Here is a 25,311-nt window from a genome sequence, read left to right as displayed (position 1 = left end):
GTATTTTTATAGGGAAAATTACTGTGTGCTGATGGTCCTTTTAATCTGTTGAAGAAAAATGTAATGAAATACATTGACACCAAAGAAATTTGAATTAAGAGGCATGACCTCACTGTGAGAGTAAATAATTGTTGAAACAAAGTAGTAAAAAATTAGCGGATTCTTTTGTTTATTAAAGATTGCAGCCCTTATTTAGAGGAAAAGAAAAATTACTTTGCTATCTAGCTACTGGGCTCACTCATCGGAGTGAACATGTGAAATTACCTGTCTGTGTTACGCAAGAGGACAGACCAGATAATTTACATAATGACCGTTTCTGGATTGGCCTTAAACTCTTTGAAATTCAAATTCAGGCGAAACTACACTTAATACACTGCAATCTGGACCAACCACCATTGGCACACTCTGCTGGCTGACCTGGCACTGGTGAAATTGAGGTTGTTCTGTTTTTGGAAGATGTGGTCAGGTCAGGAGAGCATCTGAAATAAATTAAGCCCGTTCTGCCTTGCTTACTGTGTCCATGTGTGAGACAAAGTTCTCAGTTTGGCACAGAGTGCCCTCTGTCGTCTTCTCTTATTTTTACAACACCTCTCAGCAGAATTGCAGATGCTGTTGACTTAAGAGATACAATTATAACTGGATGAACATCTTAGCTTCATGGACATACCTGAAATCGATACCTTAGAAGCCCGTGCTTCCTGTGCAGTCAGTGAAGAAATATAGGCGTGTCTGCATGGTATTCAAATTGTTGTCTTGAAGTGTTATTCTTTCCTTCTCCATGGTCTGCAGAAAGCAACTGTCATACTAGATGCCTTAGTTATGAGCACAGTGTCAGATGGAATGAATCTTATCCCTCTGTTTCATTTCATGTTATTGTTTGCTTTTCAGTATGATTATGAATATGATGAAAACGGCGAACGAGTCATTCTGGGGAAAGGAACTTACGGCATTGTTTATGCAGGACGAGACCTGAGCAACCAAGTCAGAATTGCTATTAAAGAAATCCCAGAGAGAGATAGCAGGTATAATAACTATGGCTGATTCCAGATTTTGTGCATTGCGTAATTCTATCACTAATGGGATCAACCAGATTGGTGATCAACTAGTACCTCTTCAACAAAGCTGCTGATAAATTACCTGTCTGTGGTATATAATGGTGTTCTCTGTCATTGTAACTATATGTCTCTAAGTTGCAGAACAGATTATGATCACAACTGGGATTTTGGATGTTTACTGGCTTCAGTACTGGTAGTGTATAGTACTACTTATTTGCAAAAGAGATATTGCTGAGGTACAGGATCTCACTTAAACACCCTGTGACAAGTCCTGTCTACTTAGACCTGCTCAGGCATGTCTTTATAAAAGAACTATAGAAATTTTTTATTTATGGAATCCTTTACAATTCTGAATATATTGATAAGGACATTTTCCTTTCCTGTTTGCACGCAACTTATTATGAAGCCCCTTAAGATTAGAATAAATCATGTGAAATTTGCTCTTTTTCCCGCATTTTTTTACTAGAGCCTCAAGCTGCGTCAGGTGAAGTTTAGATTGGACATTAGGAAAAATTTCTTCACAGAAACAGTTATCAAGCACTGGAACGTGCTGCCCAGGGAAGTGGTTGAGTCACCATCCCTAGAGGTGTTTAAAAAGCAGGTAGCTGAAGTGCTTGAGGCACATGATTTAGTAGTAAACAGGTACGGTTGGAGTTGGTGATCTCTAAGGTCTTTTCCAACCTAATGATTCTATGATGTATGTATTGTGTTCTATTATTTATAAAGGTTGCTGTGTAAAGACAAGACTCTTGATGTCCTTTGTACTTGTATGTCTGGAGGCTTGCAGTGTATCCTAATCTGAGTGCCTGGATCTTTAAAATGCCTCTCAGACAGTGCCTTTTATCAAAGACTGCTGGCTCCATCTTATGTTCAGGAAAGCTATGAAAAATAGGAAATAAAGTCATTGCCATGGTTGGTAACAGAAAGATATTCCTCCTTTACCAATGGTTTAAAAAGTAATTTTTATGAAGGAAACTCTTCTGATAAAACAAAGCACTGCTTGGTGACAGGAGGAAATGCATACTAAATGCATGGAGTTAAAATACTGAGTGTACCAACTGGTGAAATTTTGTCCATCATTTGTCAGGAATGAAATCCATATTCCCAAGTTTCTTATCGTCTCTTGCTCGTTTGGCTTTTTTGGTTTACTGCTATGATCTAATAGATAGCTTGTCCTTCAGCAGGTGTTCCCATATTTTGACATACTGCATTTCCTTTGTAGGAGAAAATAACAGTATTGTTCTCTGTGCAGTATCCAATCTACAGCTATATCAGGAAAGAAGCTGGTTTTACCTGTCCCTACACAGCAGTTGCCTTAAAGAGAGCGTTAATATTCAAAACAGTAAATGCAAGAGATTATTCTAACCCACCACAATGGCTGTTATTCTTCTCACTTTTATCTAGAATGTATGTTCCTGGGGGTAAAACCAACACTTGTGCAAAAGAAGCACTATGCTCTACCAACTTGTCCAACATCAAGTGCTGTTATTTAACTTGTATTGGAGCATAGGTGTTGACAAGAAACTGTGTGATAACTCTAAGTCTTACATGAAAAGTTTTGTTTGTGTAATTTATAGACTGGAAGGTCAGTAATGCCAGCTGATGTCCCCACTCGGTTTCTTTTTCATGGGTCTCTCTTGTGGGCCTTTACTGGGTTATTCTGTTCTCATTTAGTTGTTCTTTGATGTTTACAAAATGAATCCTTCTAAATCTTTTTGAATCCATGTATATATTGGCTGTTCAATACAAACATGTGTGTGGTCTAATAATTTTTCCATGCTCATAATATTTTAAAGATACTAGAATTTAGGTTATGGAAAGGGGTATCCTTCCATCTTCTATATTGTTATTGTAAGTTACACTTAAAGGTGTGTTGTATTTTCTCAGACAGTATTGCCTTTTTATATAAAACAGTCTCCTGACTCAAAATAGATTTGCAAGTTTTGTGTGTGCTAAGAAGAAATTTGTTGTTTGTAACAACTGTGGTTAGTAGAAAGAAAGGTTAGCCTGAATTAGAGCAGTAACTACTTTAATGAAAAAAAAAATCCAGATTTTTCTTCTCCAATACACACTTGTAAAACTTGTCCATCAAAAAGATTTCAGGTCCAATATGTAAAGCATACCAGAAAAGAGATAATTAAGAAGCAGTTAGATTTTCATCTAGGCTTTCAAAAATATTTTCAGGCTTGCAGGACAGATTTCAATTCTTTTAATGGCAAAGTAAGAAAAGATTATTAATGCCTTTCTGATTAATTATAAACTGGTCTTTTAGCACTTGGAAAGAAATCTATAGAAAGAAAACGAATTCTTAGCATTTTCAAAGTAAAAATGGCCGTCTTTTGGATTTGTAAGAAATAATTAGGTTCTGAGTCAGAGCATGAACAACAATGCAATTATTTCTGTTCAAAAGCAGTGAATCTTCACTACTGCTGTATGTTAAATATAAGCTACTGAATAATTTACTTAATTGTCAGAAAATATTAGACTACAGAGACACATTCTGAAAGAAAAGGAGACATTGCTGCAATGCTATTGCCCTCAAATGCATTTCCAGCACTACAAAATAGTACCAGTGGCTATATCAACTTTCCAAGTTAAAGTAAAATCATCTTGGGTAAATGGTGAGATCTAGTTTTCTAGGGTGTAGTATTTGTCTTTCTTGGTGTCATTGAAAGTACTCTAGCGACTAAGTTGTAAAATAATAAATGCTTCTTCCTACTGGAGAATTTTCTTACAGCTTTATTTTATTTGCTAAATTATTTTAGTTGCTCAAGACTCAATTAACTTTGCTGTTTAGAAGTGCAGGCGCAAGAATTATAATTGCCTTGCTGTGGCTGCTCTGAATGAATATCCCATTAGTAGAACTCAGGAATATAATCTCTGTTGGGTTTGCATTTCTGAATGACTAACAGCGTAGTCAGAATCTTCATAGTCATGTATGGTCAGACAAGCCAAAACTCAAATTAGTTTTTGGTAAATAGACTCAGTGTTGCATAATCACACTTTTCATTAACCACATATTTTCCTTGTTTTCTGCAACAGTTGTTTTTCAGAGGGATTTTCAGATGCCCACTTTTTTTTTTGTTTTAATTTCCCTCCACTGTTAAGGCTTAAGCCTCCACTTGCTGCTGGGTGCTGTTGTTAGGATGAGCTGATAACTACCTCCCCCAAAAAGGAGTGGAGTTCACTGGTACTTTTCCCCTACAGCTTTGATTGTGTTCCTGCTTTGATATCGTTCCTGGTACTGGCACTCTGCTGTCTCCAGGGTGATGTAATTCCTGGACTTGAAGCAACTAAAAGCTACCACTCTTCCCAATACATAAAGAAAATAAAACCTTTCTGCCTGTTCCTTGGGGATGAGAATGTACTAGTGTTGGTGTGAAATCTATCCTGAGAGCAACTGGCTGAAGGCAAAGATGACATTTAAACTGTTCCTTTCGGTGGCAAATAGCTGCAAGGTTGAGTTGCAGTTGTGTTTGTTACTCCTTCAGCATAAGCGTCTGGATATATCCTCAACATGTTCAAGACTCCAAAGCTCCTTCTCATATCTGGATTGAAGGAAGGAGGTTCTGCGTCCATGTGTTTCAGCTACCCTGAAAATCTGCAGATGTTAGTGCCTTAGTGAAAATAGCCACCAGACTCTCATCGTATTATCTGTATTTTGCTAGACAATACACAGAATCTGGCAGCTGACCTGCTAGGGTGTGTGCAACTCACCCATGTTTAGAAAAAAAAGCTAAGGGATGGCCCAGGGAGCACATCAGCTCCTGAACTCTACTTGTATTCCACACGGGAAAAGAATCTGGACACACAAAACCACCTTGACAAAAATACTGTTGAAAAGTTTTACCTTGGACTAAATTACATTTGATGAAATTGTTTTGATCAGTTCTTCTGAATATCTATGCATTAAATTATGCCTCCTTTTCTCAGTCTGATATCTAACCTCTCTTGCTTTCACATAAGACTCCTGTTTTAATTAATTAAACTTAACTGGTGATTTTTTTTTTCATTATTGAGGTGATTTTAATTACACACTAATTTTCTGGTTTACTGGTTCACTTTGGCACTAGTCAGAATCTAACCACTTGCCCAACTGTTTATTCTCTTCGAGTTAGGCAGGAGAGGAGTTCTTTCTCCACAAACTGTATTTTGCTTAGTCTGCCTATGTACGCTGATAACATTTTGTATGTGTATGTGTACACAATATTATATATATGTTACGTATATTTATATATGATTACATAATTTGTTAGTATGTTCTAGTCACAACCCCTGTTGCTAAATGCATCTAACATGTAGTCATTTTCAGTGAAAACATGTTTCATGGGACCCAAAATAGAACTTCATCTACTACAGTAGCTGAAGGTCAATATTGAATAAACTGCTTTTTTTCTTTCCAGGTACTCCCAACCTCTCCATGAAGAAATAGCTTTGCATAAGCATCTCAAACATAAGAACATTGTCCAGTATTTAGGTTCTCTTAGTGAGAATGGCTTCATTAAGATATTCATGGAACAGGTGCCGGGTGGTAAGTTGTGGGAGAGACTGGTTTGGTGGTTGGTTGGTTTGTTTAGTTTTTAACATTGTAAAACTATAAAACCTATAGCACTGCAACAAGGTATATTTCATGCAAATGCAATATTCTTCAATATACATTTTGTAAATTAATGGGGAAAACTGTCTTCCAAGTGCTTGAGTCCTCTCATTCAGTATTTAGGTAGGATGTGCTACAACAGATAGTGCTGAGATCACTGCTGTGCCAGGCAAGCTTCTTTCACCTACAAAGCAGAGATACCAGTTATCCTACTAGAAAGTCTATAGTCTTAGATGGCTGAGCCTTCCTTAGGAACCTGAGACAAGAGAGTGGCAATCACTGATTGTTGCTTCTGTTTGAAACCAAAGAACTCACAGCAGCCAAATGCAAAAAAAATCCCATATCTTGAGCTTAGCTTTTCAAGAAACTGTGGAATTGGTGTACATATGAAGATATGCACGTGTACATCCACCCTCTTTCACTCTTTTATAACATTTCTCTGGGGCATATTCTCTCCAGGCACAGAAGAGAGATGAGCACATTTATTAAATAGGTTCTAGTATGCCTGCTTGAGGAAGCATATGCTCCTCTGCTGCAGCTGAGGCCAGTGGAGTTGCTGGGACTCTTAATTACTCTAGCCTGAGATGATGCAAGTAAGCATTCTTCTAGAGAGGCCTTTGATTGTAGAAGAGGTGCCTGTACTTGGTTTGGGATTAATTTTTGTTGTTACTTTTCTTTTCCTTTGAGGGAGAAGACAGAATTCGATTAGATTTTCACTCACTTTTTTATTCCCCAAAATTATAGGCAGCCTTTCTGCTCTTCTACGATCAAAATGGGGACCATTGAAAAATAATGAGCAGACAATTGGCTTTTACACCAAGCAGATTCTTGAAGGATTAAAATACCTCCATGATAATCAAATAGTGCATCGAGACATAAAGGTAGGAGTTTGCAGAAGAATTAAGCTTCATAGTGTTATATAACTGCATAACCATTTACTTGTCTTGTAATTTTAAAGCTTTTTTCCCTTAAGTCCTTTGTTTTCACATACCCTCTCTACTATATAACAAAATGTTGGGGTTTTTTATTTTAGAAGAATTGACATATAGCCACTTAAGGTGTGATAAAATAGATATTTCTGTTTTGAATTACATGATCGAACTTTCATAAAAGCTTATTAGAAGTGAAGAATATTATGGATGAGATAATAGTGGGTTCTTTTTGAAGGACATTGCAGATGAAAAAGATGTCTTTTCTAAAAAAGACCCCAAAAAAACCTTTTCCCTTCTGTTAGTGTTTTTAAACTGAATTCCTGTAGTATTCCTGTAATGAAGTTCACTTTGTGATGAAGTTTCTGCTGTTGGGATTACATAAGGCAGGAACACTATTGATTTTCATCTCCCTCCTTAAAAGACTTAGGAGGTAATTCTTACTACAGAGTGCATCATAGAAGAGGCTATGCAAGAAGTCTTAGATGGAGAGTAAGCAGAGAGAAATAATTGCTCTGAATGTTCTGTTCCTCAGGGTGATAATGTGCTTATCAACACATACAGTGGAGTGTTAAAGATTTCGGACTTTGGAACTTCAAAGAGACTTGCAGGAATCAATCCATGTACTGAAACTTTCACTGGTATGTTCCCAGAGGAGACTCTTTTCTCACTTGAACTTGTGTGTAGGGTCAGAATCCACAGCTGCTGAACTTCCATTGACTTCAAATGAAGATAAAAGGTTGCTGAAAGAATAATTGCTTTTGTGTACTTAATACTAAGATATACACTATACTTGAATGCACTGCTCAGAGAATGCTGTTTTGGAAGTTCCACTTGAGAATTGAAAGCCCTCTACAACAGAAGAGCTGTGTATTTTTCCTGTGTTGTATTTGAGTGTCTCCTTTCTGTGTGCATGGCTTTTTAATCTTGCTGGTTGGAGGTCAACTTTTTTTTTTCCGTTCATGTCTGGCTTGGACATCCTGGCTTCATCTCCAGAATTGCTGATCTGCCTGTTATTAATTTGATCCCCATTCTGCTAGATAATTTGATTTTGATATTAAATCATGCAGAGGCAGTATATTAAATAATTACACAAAATGAGAAGTGACTTCTTTTCATTCCATCCTGTGACCTTTCATTTCTGCTTTAAATGGAACAGAATACAGAATAATGTTTCAGGTTGATTGTTACTTCAGAAAAAAAATGTTCAAATCACCTCTGGTTTATGTTCAGATTTCAGCTTTCACTTCCTTTTCATCTCTGGATGCAGTTCAGACTGAGCTTCCTTATTTTAATTTAAATCTATAATACAGTAAGTGAAAATTATGTCTGATCCAAAGCTCATTGGAACCTATAGTAATTGTCATTGACTTTGAAAAACAATATCATCAGATGTCATCACATGCTTTTAGTACAAGTAGTATTTTGAATTTTATGTAGAATGCATATAGACTTTTTTTGAATTTTGAATAATAAAGAGTATTTTTTAAGCTCTCCTAATATTGCTCACTCCTCAGGGATTTTGTTCCTCTTCTGCTTTAGCTATCTGTTTGCATCATTTGTTCACCTAAGTATTATTTTTAAACAGGTACCCTTCAGTATATGGCACCAGAAATCATAGACAAAGGGCCACGTGGCTATGGCAAGGCTGCAGACATCTGGTCTTTGGGATGCACAATCATTGAGATGGCTACAGGGAAGCCCCCGTTTTATGAACTGGGAGAACCACAAGCGGCTATGTTTAAGGTCAGATGTCTTCCTTGTAGAACTCAGTATTTGTAACACAGGAAATCTTATGATTGTTTTGGAGGAGCTAGAATTACAGATTGCAGGAAAAGAAGATAAAGGAAATGCTTGGTTAGTGAGGATGTTAGGAAGAACGAGCTGATTCAACTGAGTGGGAGTGATACGTAGTTTTGAAGAGAGGAATGAAGCAATAGCAGCTATTCAGCAGCCTGGGTGTTTAAAAAAAACACTGAGGAAAGAAGCAGTTTTCTTGTTTGCGAGAGTCTCTATTTGCAGTTTTGTTTTTTTAAATATAATTGTTTATACGTTTTGTAATAGTTTTTTTCCCTTGAATTAATAAACTAGTTAGAGAAAGATTGTATCAATATACCGCTTGTACTGTCTAAACACTTTGTTGATGCTATTTAATGATCGGGGAAAAGCACTGTAGGCCATTGGTTTTTCCTTTATTTTTCTTAGGTGGGAATGTTTAAAATACACCCAGAGATTCCTGAATCCATGTCTGCAGAAGCCAAGGCTTTCATATTGCGATGCTTTGAACCAGATCCTGATAAACGAGCTTTTGCTCATGAGCTACTTGTAGATGAGTTCTTGAAGGTTTCGAGCAAAAAAAGAAAATCCCCATCAAAGCTCTCAGGTAAGCATTGCTAAACTCCATGTGGAATTTTTTTCATGATGATAATGCTGTTCCCTGAAACTGCTGATTTAGTCTTTAAGATGAACACAGCCCATTTCTGGTTTTGTGCAGCTTTTGTGTTTTTTGTTTCTTTCTTAATTTGCATATGTTTTAATTTAAACAGTGTTTGCATAGAGTACACTTTGTGTAAGGTTAGAACATGCTATTGAGCCTCAGGGGAGTTTTCTACATGAGCAAAATAATCTTTGTCCCATAGCAAATGTAAATACACAGCATTATTTTTGTTTGCTCATTTCCTGTAGTGTTCTAAGTTATGGAAAGTAACTAAGGAGTATTCAGAGCATGAATGACATTTTCATATGTATATATGCACACATACAGAACATCTGTATATTTTTAGCATTATACTTAAAAGAAATAAAAATACTAGGTGAAGAAGATGACATTGGATGAGCACTTTTAACATGGTTTCCATGCCCCAGGTTAAAATTAACTTTAAATCACAATAAATTACACTTTTAGATATTGCATCCAGAGGAGCATCTAGATAGCCCATAGAGATGGGAAGAGAGTTATCCTTTAGACTATGTGTATTTTTTCAGTTACTATTTCAGCGCATTTACCTTTCTTTTTTCTTTGCTTTTCTCCCACAGTTCTTTCAGCTAACACAAATGGTGAGTTTTAACATATTTATCTATCAAAACATAACTGTGTAGATACTGTTAGTGGTTACTCTGGTGTATAATTTTTAGCACTAAAATGTTGTAAAGAGAAGTGGTCACAATTTTGAAAACAAATGACCTTTCTCTGTTAGGAACCTCTGATTTTTTTTTGCAAATTAAAACTGTTATTTGTAATCCTGCCAGAGTACAGCTTAATTGTCTAGACAGATGGGTAGTACAGGCTTGAAGAGCCGTGTTGCTATTACAAGGCCATTTAGTGGAAATTCAAACAAGAAACCAAATGGCTGTCTTATAGTATTGTGGCTATAGAACTAAGGTTTGTGAATAAAGATAATATAGATTTTAATTAGGCTGAATTCTATAATTTAAAAAAGCAGAATGCATTTTAGATACTTTTCAGGCCTGAGTATAGGATATTCATCTGAAAGTAACTGGAAAGAGTTGGTGGGAGGGGACCAGAAATATAATTGCCTCCATGCTGAGTTGCTATCAAAGTTAATTTTGGAATGTGCACATGTGAAATGGGTATGAATAGTTTCTTGCAGCAGTAATGCGTGCTCTGGATTTAAAAATCAGAGTTCTGACTGAACATACATGTTTATTATTAATAAAAGACATTTATCAGATTATTTTGTACAAGTTTAGTTGATAAATGTATCTTATGTGTTACAGTAATATACTTAGAAGTACTACATATATCAATATATATTGATGTAGACATATAAAATTAAGATCTTGGAAGGTGCTTGGGTGACTTACCCTGCAAAAACATTTCATTACTGCTGAAGGTGCATATTGATGATATGAAATGCATGTTCACTCAATAGTGAACAGAAGTTCTGTAAGTGAACTTGCATAGAGCCCAGCATTTCCCATATCTTGCAAAAGTTTTGAAGATGTATCTAGAAGATAACTCTTATGCCAAACAAATAAGCTTTAGGAGGTTTTCTGCCAATTTTGTTTTTAATATTTTATATTGGTGTGGGGAGTCTTTCTGTTTCCTCTGCAAGAATAACCTTTTCTTCAGAATTCTGTTGGCACTATTAAATTCTCATTTCTGAATATTCCTATACAAACAGAGTATCTTCGGAGTATATCCTTACCTGTCCCTGTTCTGGTGGAAGATACAAGTAGCAGCAGTGAATATGGTTCTGTCTCGCCTGATACAGAATTAAAGATTGATCCATTCTCTTTCAAAACAAGAGCCAAATCCTGTGGAGAAAAAGATGGAAAGGGAATCCGGTCCCTTTTTCTCAGGTAAAGAGCTATCTGGCATTTATATTACACAGTTGATTAGGAATGTGAGCATTGGGACAGTTTTTTACAAAGTTTCTTTTCACTGGGTGTCTGTCTTTCAGCATCCCAGATGAAAATTTTGAGGATCACAGTGCACCTCCTTCACCTGAAGAGAAAGATTCTGGATTTTTCATGCTGAAGAAGGATAGTGAAAGGAGAGCCACCCTTCACAGGATATTAACTGAGGACCAAGAGAAGGTGGTGAGGAACTTGATGGAAGCTTTGGCTCAGGTAAAGTGCTTTCAGAAGGCAGCAGAAGTTTTATGGAATTTGAAGACTTATCTGCAATAACCTGGAACTTTTTAAATTGCACATAGTAAAGTAATTAAATAATTAAGTTTGATTAAATTACAAAGCATACAACATGTTCCCATGGAGGCAAGTTTAGGTCTTTTTGGCATGCTCTGGCCTTATGTTAGGTTATTGTGTAGAAAAAATGGGACTGACTGGTACACTGGCCTTCTAGCCAGTAGCTTAAAAGGGGAAAGAGGGAGCTAGGAATTGCAGCTATTCCTCACAGAGATTTGGAGCACAGATGGAGGGGAGGAAAGATGGAATAACAGTGGGAGCTACAACAAACAACAAAATAATTTCAGAATGACCTTTTGGCACTCTTCTGTGGGGATGATTTATGATGACGTATCAGTTCAGGATGACACTGAATATATTACAGGTCATGACCACACCGCTAAATGTTGCAACACTGTAACTGGATAACATGGGGTTTTTTTCCTGTTTGTAATGTGTGTGTTAGTAGTTAAATAACTCACTTCATTTTCAAGGTTAAGAATTGCTGGTCTAAAGCATATTTGTATATAATAGAACAACTCATCTTCTAAAGATAGTACTGTTCAGAAACTGATGCAAACCAAAATGGTTCTTATGCATGTGCTACAGTTGAAATTGCTGCCATACCACTAAAAAGAGCTTCATACTCTAGATGAGAGAGGGAACCCACAGTTGTCCTGGTAACTATAGAAAGTATTAAAATAGAAAGCAATAAGAGAGATACCCATGATCTGTACTTTGCTGGAGTGTTGCTGTAACAGGCACGGTTGTTAGCAAGTGTATGAAAGGAATAATCAGTGATTGTGAGAGGCTGAAACTCAGTCACAGGATCCAGAGAAGGTGCTTGACATTTCATGCCTTCCTCAGCTGGGGCTGGAACAGCCCAAGATAGGAGCAGAGAGACATGGACACGTAGAGCCAAAGAGCTCAAAGCGCACTTGCATGGGACTATCTGCCCATCAAGAAGATGCAGAACTCTGACTCCCAAACAGCATTTTCTCCCCTGAGAGAGGGACCCTGGGCAAAGAGCAGGAAACTTACTCAAACTGCCAGACAGTGGTGGTAGCTGCAGTTAAGGGGAAGTTGATTTGGCTTCTTGCTATGTACCCCTCAAATTCAGCAAGTTACCAATAGATGGAAGCCTGATTTGCTTTTTAAACCACTTCAGGATTTAGGCTTTTCCCTTCACCAAAACTTTTCATAAGAACAATTTAAACAAAGTCATCGATGGGAGGGGTTAGACAAGGAGAATGACCCTCCCAAAGCAGGCCACTGTTCTTTATTAGGGAGTCATACTTGGTTGCCCTGTCCCCAGCATGCACCAGTGGCCTTGGATCTTCTAGCTACAGTGTGCCATATGTCCATCTGTCTTCCCTGATGGCTTATTATTTACACACAAAGGAAATCAGCTTATGCAGGACAGTGTGAGGGATCTGCTTGCTTATAGCCAATTATTATATGAATCCTCCAAACCAAAGTGGATCAGGATCTGAGGCTATGATCTTCTAAGTCAAAGGTGCTTTAGTCGGAGGACTGTTTGACTGCTCTAGAAGTTTTTCTTTTTTTAGTTTCTTTTTCAAGTAATCAAATTGCCTTTGTTTCATCCTGATCAGAATTAATTAACTTCAGTTAAAACCCCAACGTTATTGACAAACATAGCTCTTGATGTCTGGAGAGCTGTAATATTCATGGCATAAAACTGGCAAATACAACAGAACAAAACACCATATGTCCTTCTGTTATGGAAATCAATGTTAGATGTCTTTGGTCTATATAAATAATTACTTAACTTCCTCTAGAATAATCATCTAATAATTCATCTTGAACAAATAGTTTGGCTTTCTCTCTGGCTTAATTTTAATATTTGGAATGGAATTTTTTTGTTCAGTTGGCACAACTTTAGAAAGTAAATACAGTTTTCTGCTTCCTAGTTACTTATTTATACTGGTTATTCTGATGAGTGCTGTTGAGCTTTTTGCTACTTTGTGTCTTATGCAAAACCACCAATGTTTTTAAAAATAGGCATATGAATATTATAATAGAAAGGCAAGAGATTTGTAACCCGGCTCTAAAAATAGCTAAGTGTAAAAGTTCCATATCAAGAGAGATTGTGTGTGAAAGAAATAGTCTCTGTCTGAGGCTTCTGCATAACTTTGACTAATTCTTGCTTTTAAATGCTAACTGTGGGACTTCGCATGTTGTATCTCAGAGGCACTCTGAAATTAGAGGCACTACAGAGTACGTGTTTGTTTGAAACTAATGAGTAATTTGTAGTATTTAGTGCACACTATATTCATCTTTTCGCTCCTGTGTAACGAGACATACAGACTATAGTGTGCACATGTACTTCAGCAACCAATATAAAACTAAGTCAGCTACTTGCTTGTCATGTAATCTGCATTAACAGGGAGCTTAGTGGAGGGTTCTGTGCTGTTGCAGTTAAACTGCTACCATTAACTGACATCCAGCTGCACCTCTCCCTTAGCCAAAGCAACAGAGTTTCTGAAAGAATGTATTGTCATCTGATGTTATTGACTGAAGTCCCCCTGGGCGTACATTTCAAAAGGTGGCTATCAAAACTATTTATTTTCCTCTGTCTTCCACCAGGGAGCTGAAGAACCCAAGCTAAAATGGGAACATATCACAACGCTTGTTTCCAGCCTCAGAGAGTTTGTACGGTCCACTGATCGTAAAATCATCGCAACCACTCTTTCAAAACTGAAACTGGAGTTGGACTTTGACAGCCATGGTATCAGTCAAGTGCAGCTCGTGCTGTTTGGTTTTCAAGATGCTGTAAGTTACTGTTGTTACTAAGAACTTTGTGCACTGCACCAAAATTGCTGAAAAAAAAAAAAGGTAGAAGCAGAAGTAAACAGAACTTCATTAACTTCCATCCTGAGTTACTGGAATGATAATATTTGAGGGCTTTGAACTTGTAATAACAAAAAATCAGCCACAGTCATGACTTGGTTGGGTTGCCAAGTGATCCTTTGGCAGGACACAGATGCTGAATGCAACCATTGAGATTTTGCTGATTAAAATCTAGAAGGTTCAGCATAGTTGTGTAAACATTATGTCATAATACTAAAGCAGGAAAGCCTTTTTAAAAGCCCTTCTAAACCCTCATTTTGGAGAGTTTTCTGGTAAATAAGCTCAACACTGAATGTCAGGCTTGTCCTACATACATACAAATCTCTTGAACTTGTCTTCTCTAGCGAACTAATGCATTAAACCACTCTATGCCCCCCATAGTAGTCAGTCTACCTTATAATAACTTTTCTATCATTAGTTAATGCAAAATTTATTATTTCCTGCAGTGAGCAACCAAACACACACATGGATACCCTTTAAATAGCTAGTTTACTGAAACCAAGTGCTGCTGCTTCTTAAGCTATGTATTTAAATGTTAGTCCACAAGCAATTAGGCTTAATGCTTAAGTTGAACAACCGACATGGGAGGGTGCAGCTGTGTCGGGCATCACTTGTTCAGACTGAAGTCATGTAGTAAAAATTAAATGATAATCCAAGTAGGCATTTGAGGTGGATGATTCTGTTAGCGTTTAAACTGGGGAACGCTGACAAGTAAAAGAGCTGTCAGGAAGAATTGCATAGCACGTAAACTGTTTGTTCCATAGGCTACACTGACAAGAATTAGATGCTGTTTACAAAAAAACCTGGTATGTGTAATGGATCTGCAAAAGAAAGGCTTCTACAAATGAAAGTTTTCTCTTGAATCTTCACTTTGAGTACACTACAGCTCTCCATCCTGCTTTATCACATATTATTAATACTGCTGTTTTGACACTTGGAATAAAAAAGGAAACATACAAGGTCAAGCTAAAAATGAGGTGGGGGAAAGTACGAGTACTAGGGTTGAGTTTCTGATATAAATGTTGCTTGGCATCTGTTGTTTGGTGGTAATTACCTGAGCTGTGTTCTTTTTGATAAAAACTTTACCACCTTCTGTTATCTTCATCCTTATAAGTTGCTGGTTTTTAACTGGTAAATTTCTCTTCCATTACTATCTCTTCCATTATGCACAGAAAGTCTGAAGAAAAACTTAGATTCGTATGTGCCCAGTTTTAATTTTTTTGGGGGCATACGTTAGATTTATATCTGAAATCCAGGTCAGTATCAAGATTTCAAATACTGCAGAGACTGGGATATTGCTAAAAGTGAGGGAAAGTATTTCCTTTGTTCTCAGGACTTAATAAGGTAACAAGGTTTAATAATCACAATGTCCGCATCAGAGCAACCAAGAAAAGTAGTTTTGTGCTGTAATCTAAGTAGCTAAATCGCATTACTGTGGATTGTTGAGTTCTTGACAAAGTTAAATTGTGTTTCTTCAGTACTTAAATAGGCTGCACTTGGACAAACATATGTCAGTGTCTTGGTAACAGTCAATATGGAAAGGTGCAAAGTTCTTGCAAACAGGAGTTGTGCTGCCTCAGATGGCCATGGACAAGCCTTTGGGACCCTTAGGCAACTGCTGCCAGGGTGTCAGGCGCAGGGAAGGCTCCTCTGAAGCTGCTGACAGCTCTCCAAGTCCAAGCACAGTGTCGAAGTGCCATCTTGTGGCCATTGGCAACAAAACTGAGCACACAGGTTCTGTGGTGGGTTGACCTTAGCTGTCAGGTGCAGAGAAGGCCCTACCAATTGCTCATTCGCTTTGTCCCTGCAGGATAGGGGAGAGAATCAGAAAGGCAAAAAGTGAGAAAACTTGTGGGTCACCATAAAAACTGTTTTTAACAAGTGAAGGGGCAGGATGAGATGACCCAAATCCTGCAAGTGATGCAAAAGCAATCACTCGCCACCAGCAGAATAATGCCCTTCCAGTCCTTCAGCAACGCCACCTTTGGAAAAACTACCCTCCTACTTTTTTTGCTATGCATGTTGTTATATGGAAGGGGATATCTCTTTAGTCAGTTCAAGTCAGCTGTCTTGGCTGTGTCCCCTTCCAGCCTTTAGTCCACCCCCAGCCTACTTGCTGGTGGGGCAGCTTAAGAAACAAGCTTAAGTCTTGAGGCTGTGTAAACTCTCCTTAGCAATAGCTAAAACATGGGTGTGTTATCAAGGCTTTTTTAGTCACCATTCTGAAACATAGCAGTGTATAGGCTACTGTGAAGACAATTAACTCCATCCTGGCCAAACTTGCTTCGAGTACCTACATAAATTACCATGTTACTGAATACTGTTGCTTTGGGGCAGTAATAATATGATCAATGACATTTATTAACTGTTACACATCTTCTGAAGGCATCATTTGTGTAACTTCAGTCATTTTATACAAGAGCTTATCACTATGTGAAAGAATGAAACTAATCCCCTTTTTTTAGGAAGACCTGAGTGAAGTATCTTCTTCCCACGTTTTTAGTAAGCAGTAGTTGCCACTTTTTTTATAAAGCTTTGTATCTTCCTTCGGCTTCTTCAGTGCTACAGTGTGTTGCTTTGGATTGCTGCTGTGCCTAGAAAACAGCACTGAGTCTGTGTTATTGCCACTTACTGTGGGTGAGGTGTTTTATTGTAGCAGTATCACTTCACCTGCTTCTTACCTGTCATTTAAGAGTTGAAAAACAGTTTTTCCAAGGTGGAGATACTCTTGCAAGTGGCGTGAAGCATTCATAGAAGCACCTGAGAATATGGCTAAAAGCAGTTTGAAAACAGACCTGTAGAGAATTAGGAGCAACCCAGTGTGGAAAACTATCTCCCTGTATGGAATGAAATGTAGAAGAAAAGAGAAAATGGCACATTGTACATCTGAAGTCCCCTGACCATTTAAACTAGCATTAATTAAGTATTTTCTGAATCAAGAGAGACCAGCATTATGATAGTTCTTTGCTATTTCCTAAACTGTACTTTAAAATAGGTAAGTGTTACTCACAGCAAGCAGTGCAAATGATGGCAAGAAAATGAAAAATATTAATTAGTTAAAGTTACAAGGTTTTCACAATATGGTCCTTGGTATTTGTCTTACTTGCATTCTTTTTAAGTTTCTCTCCACACCCATGAAGGTTAAATAAATTTCAGCATCACAGTCATCAAAAATCACCTAGCATAGGAACTAGTACTTGATTAAAAAATATATGTAATAAAATGGCAATGTTGCTGTTTTCTTTGTTTAATGAATATAAAATAGTTTTCATCACCTGCTTTAATACAGCATCTATAAGTTCAAACTCTTTATATGATACTAACATATTATTACAGTTTTGAGTTGGGGGATTATGATATCTGAACAGAATTTTCTGTTGCTAGGTCAATAAAGTTCTCCGAAATCATAACATCAAGCCACATTGGATGTTTGCATTGGACAGCATAATCAGAAAAGCCGTGCAGACTGCTATTACTATTCTGGTCCCAGGTGGGTAATTTCTTAACACTCAGCAAATATTTATTAGCTGATCTCTTTAAACATGCTCTTAGAGCTGTTATTATGATGATTCACTTAGGATTTTGAAACTAGCAGCAGCCTTTTGCCTGTTCACCTTTCCAAGATGTGTCATCTAAAGAATTCTGCAACACAGTGAGCTGTCATAGGCTAAGGTGCTCCGAGGCCTAATTTTTTTGAGGTGATGCTGCCTTTTGAAATCCAATGGACAGACCACTTGCCAGCACGTGCTGATTTTGGAAAGTGTGAAGATTAATTATTTGCTTTTTGGAGCACTTGGAAGTCTGTCTGGGTCCTGGTTGTAAGCTACCCAACGTGGAAAAAAAAGTCATCAATGCCTGCAGTTCAAATATTTTGCATCTTGTGGAAGTCGAATTGCACAGATTAGCTAAGGGAAGGAGTCTGTATAGAAGAAGTTGTAGTGCATTCGGTTTTTACTCAACCAATTTCCAGGGTTAGTTTCTCTGCTTTTTCTTAACTTCTAACCTTGTGATTCTACTACTCCCTACACTGGAATTAATGGTGAAATATTCAAATATATGATTTAATGCTTTAAGTCTGAAGTCCAAAAAAATATTTATGCGGTGGGTTAAGCCTTGAATTATCAACAAGGGGATCTGAAAATACCAACAGAAGTCACAGCTCTTCCTATTCTCCTTGGTATTTTCCATAACCCCAGTACAACTAGCGAGGAATTTACTTTTGAGTCATAAGGAAAATATGTCTTTTGTTTAGAATGCTGAACACTTAACAGGCATATACTTTATTGCTGTACAATAGGAGTCCTGTAGAATTCCTCCTTAACAGACTTCCCCATATAGCTCTGTACCAGCATTAATTGTACACAGTTAAGCTTAAACAAAAGCCTCTGTGCCCTAGCAGCTTTCAGGCACTAATCATTGCCTCTTCCCTAATTGCTTTACCCTACTTCTGACTGCTTCCTCTTGCTTTTGTCCTTCTTTTTCTTTTTCCTCTTTTTTTTAAATTTTCTTTTGTTTCTTTTTTTCTTTCCTGTGAATGATGTGGAGATTTATCTCTGGCCTTAACACTTCTAAAAGTAATTGGATGTTTTCAGAGTGTTAAGAAGCAGATGTTGTATCGTTATATGGCCTGGTGGTGAACAATGGCAAATTGAATTTCTGTTCTTCTTAGCGTGGTGCAGAAGTTCAAAGCAAATTCAGACATATTTGCTTAGCAATATTTGGGTAACAGCTATATAGCAAATATGCTTTCTTTAACTTAGAGGAAGCACAGTTTTATTGGTCTTAGTATACTCAGCCTTGAAAAAGGTATGTGGCTTTGAAAGGAAAAGATGAAGTGGATCAAGGAATGAATGTCCCTTTTGTAAAGAAGAGAAACGTATTTTTAGTTCTTCAGCAAAACAGTCAGAAACCTACTGTGATAAAAAGAACAACTGTGATTCAGAAAAATAGTATGTTTTGTCGAGAGTGTTCAGCAGTAAGAAAGTACAATTGATGGAAGGAATGATGCATTAAATGGTTAGAATGGTTAGAAAAACAGATGCTGTTGCAACAATAGGCTATGTCAAAGTATAGGGTCTTGTCTACTTATCTTGCATACCTGGTAGGCTCTGGTAGGTAGTTTAAACAGGGAGTAACAGAAACAAGATTACCCATATGGCTTAGTGTCTGCTGTTCTGTGGATACACGTCATTACAAAATAGGCAGTTTTCTCTCTGATAAGTAGAAGGGAAGTGTGCTACTTTCACTGTCAGGAAAGAGGTCTGTTTGTTATTTCCTCTCTATATTTTCAGATACAATTTTTTTTGTAAACATGGTATCCTTATAATAAGAAAAAGCTAAATTTGCCAGAGTAGCAACAGCAGGAATAGCTGGTTATAACAGAAGTACTGGTTATTTGTTTAATAGAACATTTCAGGTCAGACACTTAAGAAATTACAAACCACTGAAAATGCAATAATGCAAAAGAAAGTACTTCTGCTGCACATAATATAATACGTCTGCATAATTTGACATAAGATACTAGTCAAATCTGGAATCCTATTCATCCAGATACTTTGTTTTTAGGAGTTTTGAAGGTTTGTCAGGCTGAATAATAATCAGTATAAACATAAGGTGTTATGGTCTGAGTGGTCTTAAGTGCCTAGAAAATATTATCTATTCTCTTGCCACAGAAACTTCAGGTCTGGTTTAACCAAATTTGTAGGATAATCTGTACATAGTCGGTCACTTAAGTCTGTTTTTGTTTTAATATTTAACATCTTTAATGTGTTTACTTTTGCTTATATTTCCATGTTACTAATAGAATTGAGGCCACATTTTAGCCTTGCATCGGAAAGCGATACAGCAGATCAAGATGATATAGAAGCTGAAGAAGATCAAGGTGAACAGCCTCAGAATCCAACTATCCAACAACCTTGCATTGTCATGGAAGATGCTGTAGCTACCTCAGGTGTAAGCACACTCAGCTCTACAGTATCCCATGATTCTCAGGCTGCTCACAGATCACTGAGTGTCCAGCTGGGCAGGCTAAAATTAGAAACAAACAGGTAAGTCTGGACATCAGGAGACACTAGCCTACTTGTCGACAGTATGTATTGTTCTGCTTTTAAAATATACGTGCTAGGATGCTAGTGACAGTATTAAAATTCCATAGTACTGTGAGTTATTCATTTAAATGATTGTCATTGTTTAGCTGTTACTAAACACTTATGTTAGTTTTATTTCTTCAGATCAATAGGGATGCAATTTAAGGTCAGTCTCGATTTCAGGTGTCCTTTAAAGGAAGGTCTGGAAAAACTGAGCTTGCTGCCAAGGTTCTGCTTTTCCTCTCCTTCATATGCTGTATATGGCTGACAAATGGTTTAACGTTTTGTTTCCAGGACAGAACTTGCTGCCCTTTTCTCTAGTTACTCTTGAGGAATGAACTCAAGCTAGTCAATAGCCACACATAAGCTCCACAAGGAAACAGTTGTGTTTTGTGCACAGAGTTCCCTACAGCAGAATCTGTGCTTATCAGAGAGCATTACCTTGTTATTAAATAAATGTAGTTATCACAAAAAGATGAAGAAAATAGGTGTGTTCTTTAAAAGAAAAAATAAGCCAGAAATTTGGATACTGGATTTTTTTTCAGAAATATACATATGGTACTTTAAACCTGAGAAGTAGTTCTTTTGGGGTTTTTGTTTGTTTAAGAAGTGTCAGAGACAAATCTCTGTCTCCATTAGTTCATCCTAATAATTCCTGTACAATAAAACATTTGTTATGCTGCTAGAACATTTTTTTGTAGTTAGTGTTCCAATTTAAATTAAAATGTTAAATTGTACTTTAATTTTAAAGGTGTCCAAGAATTTTGCTATAACTAGAGTAATTGATTAGACTGTACTATTTTAATAAAGTATCAGTATTTTTGAGTTCTTATGTTACAATTCATTTTTTTGCTTATGACTAGTGAGAAATATTTTCATCACCTTATTGATTCACTTAAATACATAAATAATTTAGATTGGCTCACTTTACTTCCCAAGTTTATGATGGGGAGTAGCATCAGAAGTGATCAATTATAAGTGGTACTATTTTCTAGCACTTTGCTTTTGTAAATTTCTCAAATGCAAAGCCTTTGGCCAAATAATCATACCCTGTCATTCATGCAGCAATTTTGACCTAAATAATACCAGCAGTTGTTTAAGTATTAATTAAAACTTTACTGGCATAAGCAACAAGCCGTTATCAAGAGAAAATAGTTGATTATTTTATTGGCCCGAAGGCTTTTGCAACCAGAATGGATGGAGGAGAAATAATTAACTAGAAGGTAACTGCACACCTGTCAGGACGGAATATCAATCTGCGCCAAGATTAACTATGCTCTGGGTTTGTGTAAAGAAGCAAAGAGCTCTATTCACATGCAGGGTGGACTTGTTAAGAATTGTTAGTTGAGGTGTGGAAGCACTTAAATGCCGACATGCTTCTGGTAGGCCTGCATGCAAGCTATAAGTAAAATTAGATGTTTTTATAAAGTGGTCTTAAGAGATGTACTTTACTTCTCTGCAAAGACAGTTAAGGTGCTGTTGTGGCACATTCTCCAGCTGAATTCCAGAATGTCCCTCTCTTTCAGTGTCCCAAGAAAAGTTGCTGTGCTCAACCAGGTGTAATTTTTTTTTAAAGGAAACAAAATAAAAAAATGGAACAGTTTTGGCATAGTTCTCAGGCTGAGAAAGTCTTTAAGGAAGGGAGGACAGTGATACAACTATTTTAAGGCAGAACTTCCTAAGACTCAGAAGTCAGTGATAGGTTTGTGAGTGTGTTCTCCACGCCCGGTTTCTCTGACAAAGTTGCTGGACACATATTGTTCACAAATCCCCCTTTTTACTAAAACATTTTGCTAAAATAACGAATTGTAGCAGTTTGACATACTGTTTTTCTGCTGTATTCTGATGATTTTCCTTTGATCAGTTTAAAAGGTGCTGGCCACAAAATCTCTCTGGGTTTCTCTCTGGGTATCTGTTATGAAAGAAATCAAACATGGGTTTGAATTTGTTTCTGCCTGACAGTCTCAAAAGTAATTGCTTAGTAGAGAACTTCTGAGGAGCAGGTGAGGGAACTGTGGTTGTTTCGCCTGGAGAAGGGGAGGCTGAGGGGAGACCTATCACTCTCCACAACTACTTGAAAGGATGTTGTAGTGAGGTGGGTGTTGGTCTCTTCTCCCAAGTAACAGGTGTTAGGGTGAGAACAAATGGCCTCAGATTTCACCAGGGGAGGTTTAGATTAGATATTAGAAAGAATTTCTTCACCAAAAGGTTGACAGCATTGCAGCAGGCTGCCCAGGGAAGTGGTTGAGTCACCATCCCTGGTTGTACTTAAAAGATGCGTAAATGTGGTGCTTAGGGACAAGGTTTAGCGATGGACTTGGCATTGCTAGGTTAACGGTTGGACTCAATCTTAAAAGGTCTTCTCCAACCTAAATAATTCTTTGCTTCTAAGGTATTTTTCCTCCTCATTGCTCACTTTTCTTATAGCATAGGAAAGTAAGCACAACGTTTCTTGTATGTGAGGAAGGTACAGCCCTCGTGTGGATGAAAATGTATTTTTCCCATTTAATAAATGTAACCCTATGTTTTCACCCTATTTTTGTCACAGCTCCACCCTCTCCATATTTTTGAAAATGTCTGCTGGAGAGTTGTGAATTGGTATTTTTTCATTACAAAGGATTATGTCACAAAGTTTAGCCCTTGGTTTATAGAACAGTTTGATTATTTGTTCTTCTCAGTTACACAGTTTTGTTTAAAATAGAATGCTGGCTGTAGGAATTTCACTGAAACTTTGTACGTGCCACCTGTTTAGTGGGTGGATGTGTATATGGAGGGTGGTGTGTGTGGGGTTTTTTTAGGAGCTATAGCTTTAGGAACCATATTTATGTCTTGATATATGTCAGAATAAATTTATATCTGAGAGGATATTCCTGTGAAAGCTGAAGAGGTCTGTCCTTGTCTCTGTCAAGAAGGTTTCCAGTTTAGGTGTAGCAAGATCTTTGCTTTCCTGAAAATTTGAAACTACAAAAGGAAATATGTGCTTCCTTCCCATTACTCCACAGGTTATTGGAGGAGTTGGTTCAGAAGGAGAGAGAATTTCAAGTCCTCTTACATCAAGCTATAGAAGAAAAAGATCAAGAGATCAGAAACCTACGACTTAGGTCGCAGCCAATAGGTAAGTGAGAAGAGTTTTCATGGAAAAGTTTCATACTGGCTACAAATGAAAACAGTGGCAGCTAAACTTCTATTCTTTTTATTGAGCCAGTCTAAGCAAAGATGCTTCATTATGCTGCTTCTGGGAGGGTTTGCTTTGAAGTAAGATTGTACATTGTGGAAACAAATTACTGAATTTGTTAGTCACGTTACAAGGAATGGTGTGATTTAAATATTTTTTATTGTGATTATATAGAAGAGCACAAGGCTCATATTCTACAGAATAAACACTGTTTCTACAGAGGATAATCTAGTATGTTTAGGTACGTGTTCTCTAAATAACAGATTGTTCCAAATGTTACACTGAAGTTCAAGAGGATCTAATCACTGAGATGTAAATACATCCTAAAGCTTACTGAGGGAAGCCGCGTTTGATATGTATCTCCCCTGAAGAGGGTGAAAGTGCTAATGCAGTTTTATGTTTTGGTGTAATGTACTTAAAAGAAGCTTTCCAAAAGCAGCTGATACTAAATTTAAGGCATTGGTTACACACCAATGATGAGTTAAGCTGAGCAATTTCATTAAATTGATGCAACAGTCTTAGCGTTAGAAACAGTTGCAGTGAAATTGATGTGGCTTGTATTAGTGAAGTCATTTTCTGTAGAGCACAGAAAATGTATCTATATCAATGTTCATACTACTTAAACTGTACTCCTAAACAAATAAAGTAATTGATGTATATAAACTGTATGTAAACCTGTCTATAAACTGTAATTAGGTGTGCTTTGGGAATTGACATTTATCTTTATTGATGGGTATACTGGTTGTCTAAGCTTGAAGGGAAAGCTTAATGAAGAAAGTGCTTCAGCAGTCAGAAATAAAAAGAGGTTGCTTTGGCAACACAAAACCTTTTCTCAAAAATTCTTGTCCTAGATATTCCTGGATTGTCTGTCTGTCATCGTCATTCCACTACCACAGGGACCGAAGACCCTGATCTCATAAACTGGTTGAGTGTTCAAGGAGCTGATGAGGCCACAATAAACAAGGTAGCAAAGATTCTGTTCAGTCTCTGACACAGTTGCAGCACTGTTTTGTGACTTGATGGAAGAAGATACCAAACGTATTTAATTACTTTAGCACATTTTTGAGAGATTAATTTGTTTTCAGAGGATAAGAAAAACACATGAATATGAATATGAAGGCTTTCATAAAAATACAGTATTTTTAATTCCTGTATCTGATTAGGAATAAGAGAAGAAAATGTCCTGGTAAATAGACAATACTGCTTTGATTCATAATTTTCCAGTGTCTTTACAAATTGCAGCAGTTCCTGTTGATTATACCTCAGATACAGGGTACAGGGTTCACCCTTAGCTATCTCTGTTGAAGTGAAATCTCCTGAAGTACGCTAGTCTGCTCTGCAGCAAGTTATATAATTTTAGAGGTGTTGAGCATCCCAGAATTTCAGCTGATTTAGGAAAACCTGCATGTAGTTATCACTCCTACACATTAGATCAAAGGCTCCTCAATGTTCAAGTGGACCAAATTTACTTTTGAAAAAGTAGGTCTTAACTGATGTTTTAAATTTCCTCATAGGTGAAATGTGCTGTTAATTATGCTCTAACTTGTGCTAATTAAAGTCTGTGACTCTGAGATATCAGTGATAACAATAGAAGTGCCAGTTGACAAAAGGTTTGATTCGTTGTAAAAACATTACACCTTTCAAGTTGTGCCTTGTGTGCCAACGTAGAGTATACAGTATAGAAGTTAAAAAGTTTCACTCTATTTCTAGAAACAACATGTATTGATCTGTTACATGTGCCACATTTTGGCCCAATTTTAGGTTTCTTCTAAACTTAGCCTTCTATTTTAAGGGCAGATGGTAAATAAAACTTAGAAATTTAGATTCTTATTCTAACAAAATGTTCATTCCAACTTCTTTTTGTAGTTCTTGGCTGAAGATTATACATTAATGGATGTTCTCTGCTATGTTACACGAGATGATCTGAAATGTTTGAGACTGAGGTAAT

At 37.1% G+C, this 25,311-nt stretch overlaps 1 protein-coding gene across 1 annotated transcript in view; it reads left to right on the top strand.

Annotated features, from left to right (window-relative positions):
* The window catches only part of MAP3K5 (mitogen-activated protein kinase kinase kinase 5), a 104,576-nt gene that overhangs the window by 77,646 nt on the left and 1,619 nt on the right, over positions 1-25,311 (top strand). The window contains exons 15-29 of the mRNA XM_069851945.1: positions 889-1,022; positions 5,459-5,586; positions 6,397-6,533; positions 7,117-7,222; positions 8,170-8,327; positions 8,787-8,964; positions 9,618-9,638; positions 10,727-10,904; positions 11,006-11,174; positions 13,839-14,024; positions 17,487-17,592; positions 19,906-20,149; positions 23,191-23,303; positions 24,215-24,327; positions 25,230-25,306. Coding sequence (XP_069708046.1) covers positions 889-1,022; positions 5,459-5,586; positions 6,397-6,533; positions 7,117-7,222; positions 8,170-8,327; positions 8,787-8,964; positions 9,618-9,638; positions 10,727-10,904; positions 11,006-11,174; positions 13,839-14,024; positions 17,487-17,592; positions 19,906-20,149; positions 23,191-23,303; positions 24,215-24,327; positions 25,230-25,306 — 2,048 coding nt within the window. The remainder of the gene's footprint in view (positions 1-888; positions 1,023-5,458; positions 5,587-6,396; positions 6,534-7,116; positions 7,223-8,169; positions 8,328-8,786; positions 8,965-9,617; positions 9,639-10,726; positions 10,905-11,005; positions 11,175-13,838; positions 14,025-17,486; positions 17,593-19,905; positions 20,150-23,190; positions 23,304-24,214; positions 24,328-25,229; positions 25,307-25,311) is intronic.

Source organism: Phaenicophaeus curvirostris, chromosome 2 (genome assembly GCF_032191515.1).
Source record: "Phaenicophaeus curvirostris isolate KB17595 chromosome 2, BPBGC_Pcur_1.0, whole genome shotgun sequence".
Taxonomy (NCBI): Eukaryota; Metazoa; Chordata; class Aves; order Cuculiformes; family Cuculidae; genus Phaenicophaeus; species Phaenicophaeus curvirostris.
This window is presented reverse-complemented; position numbering and strand designations above follow the sequence as displayed.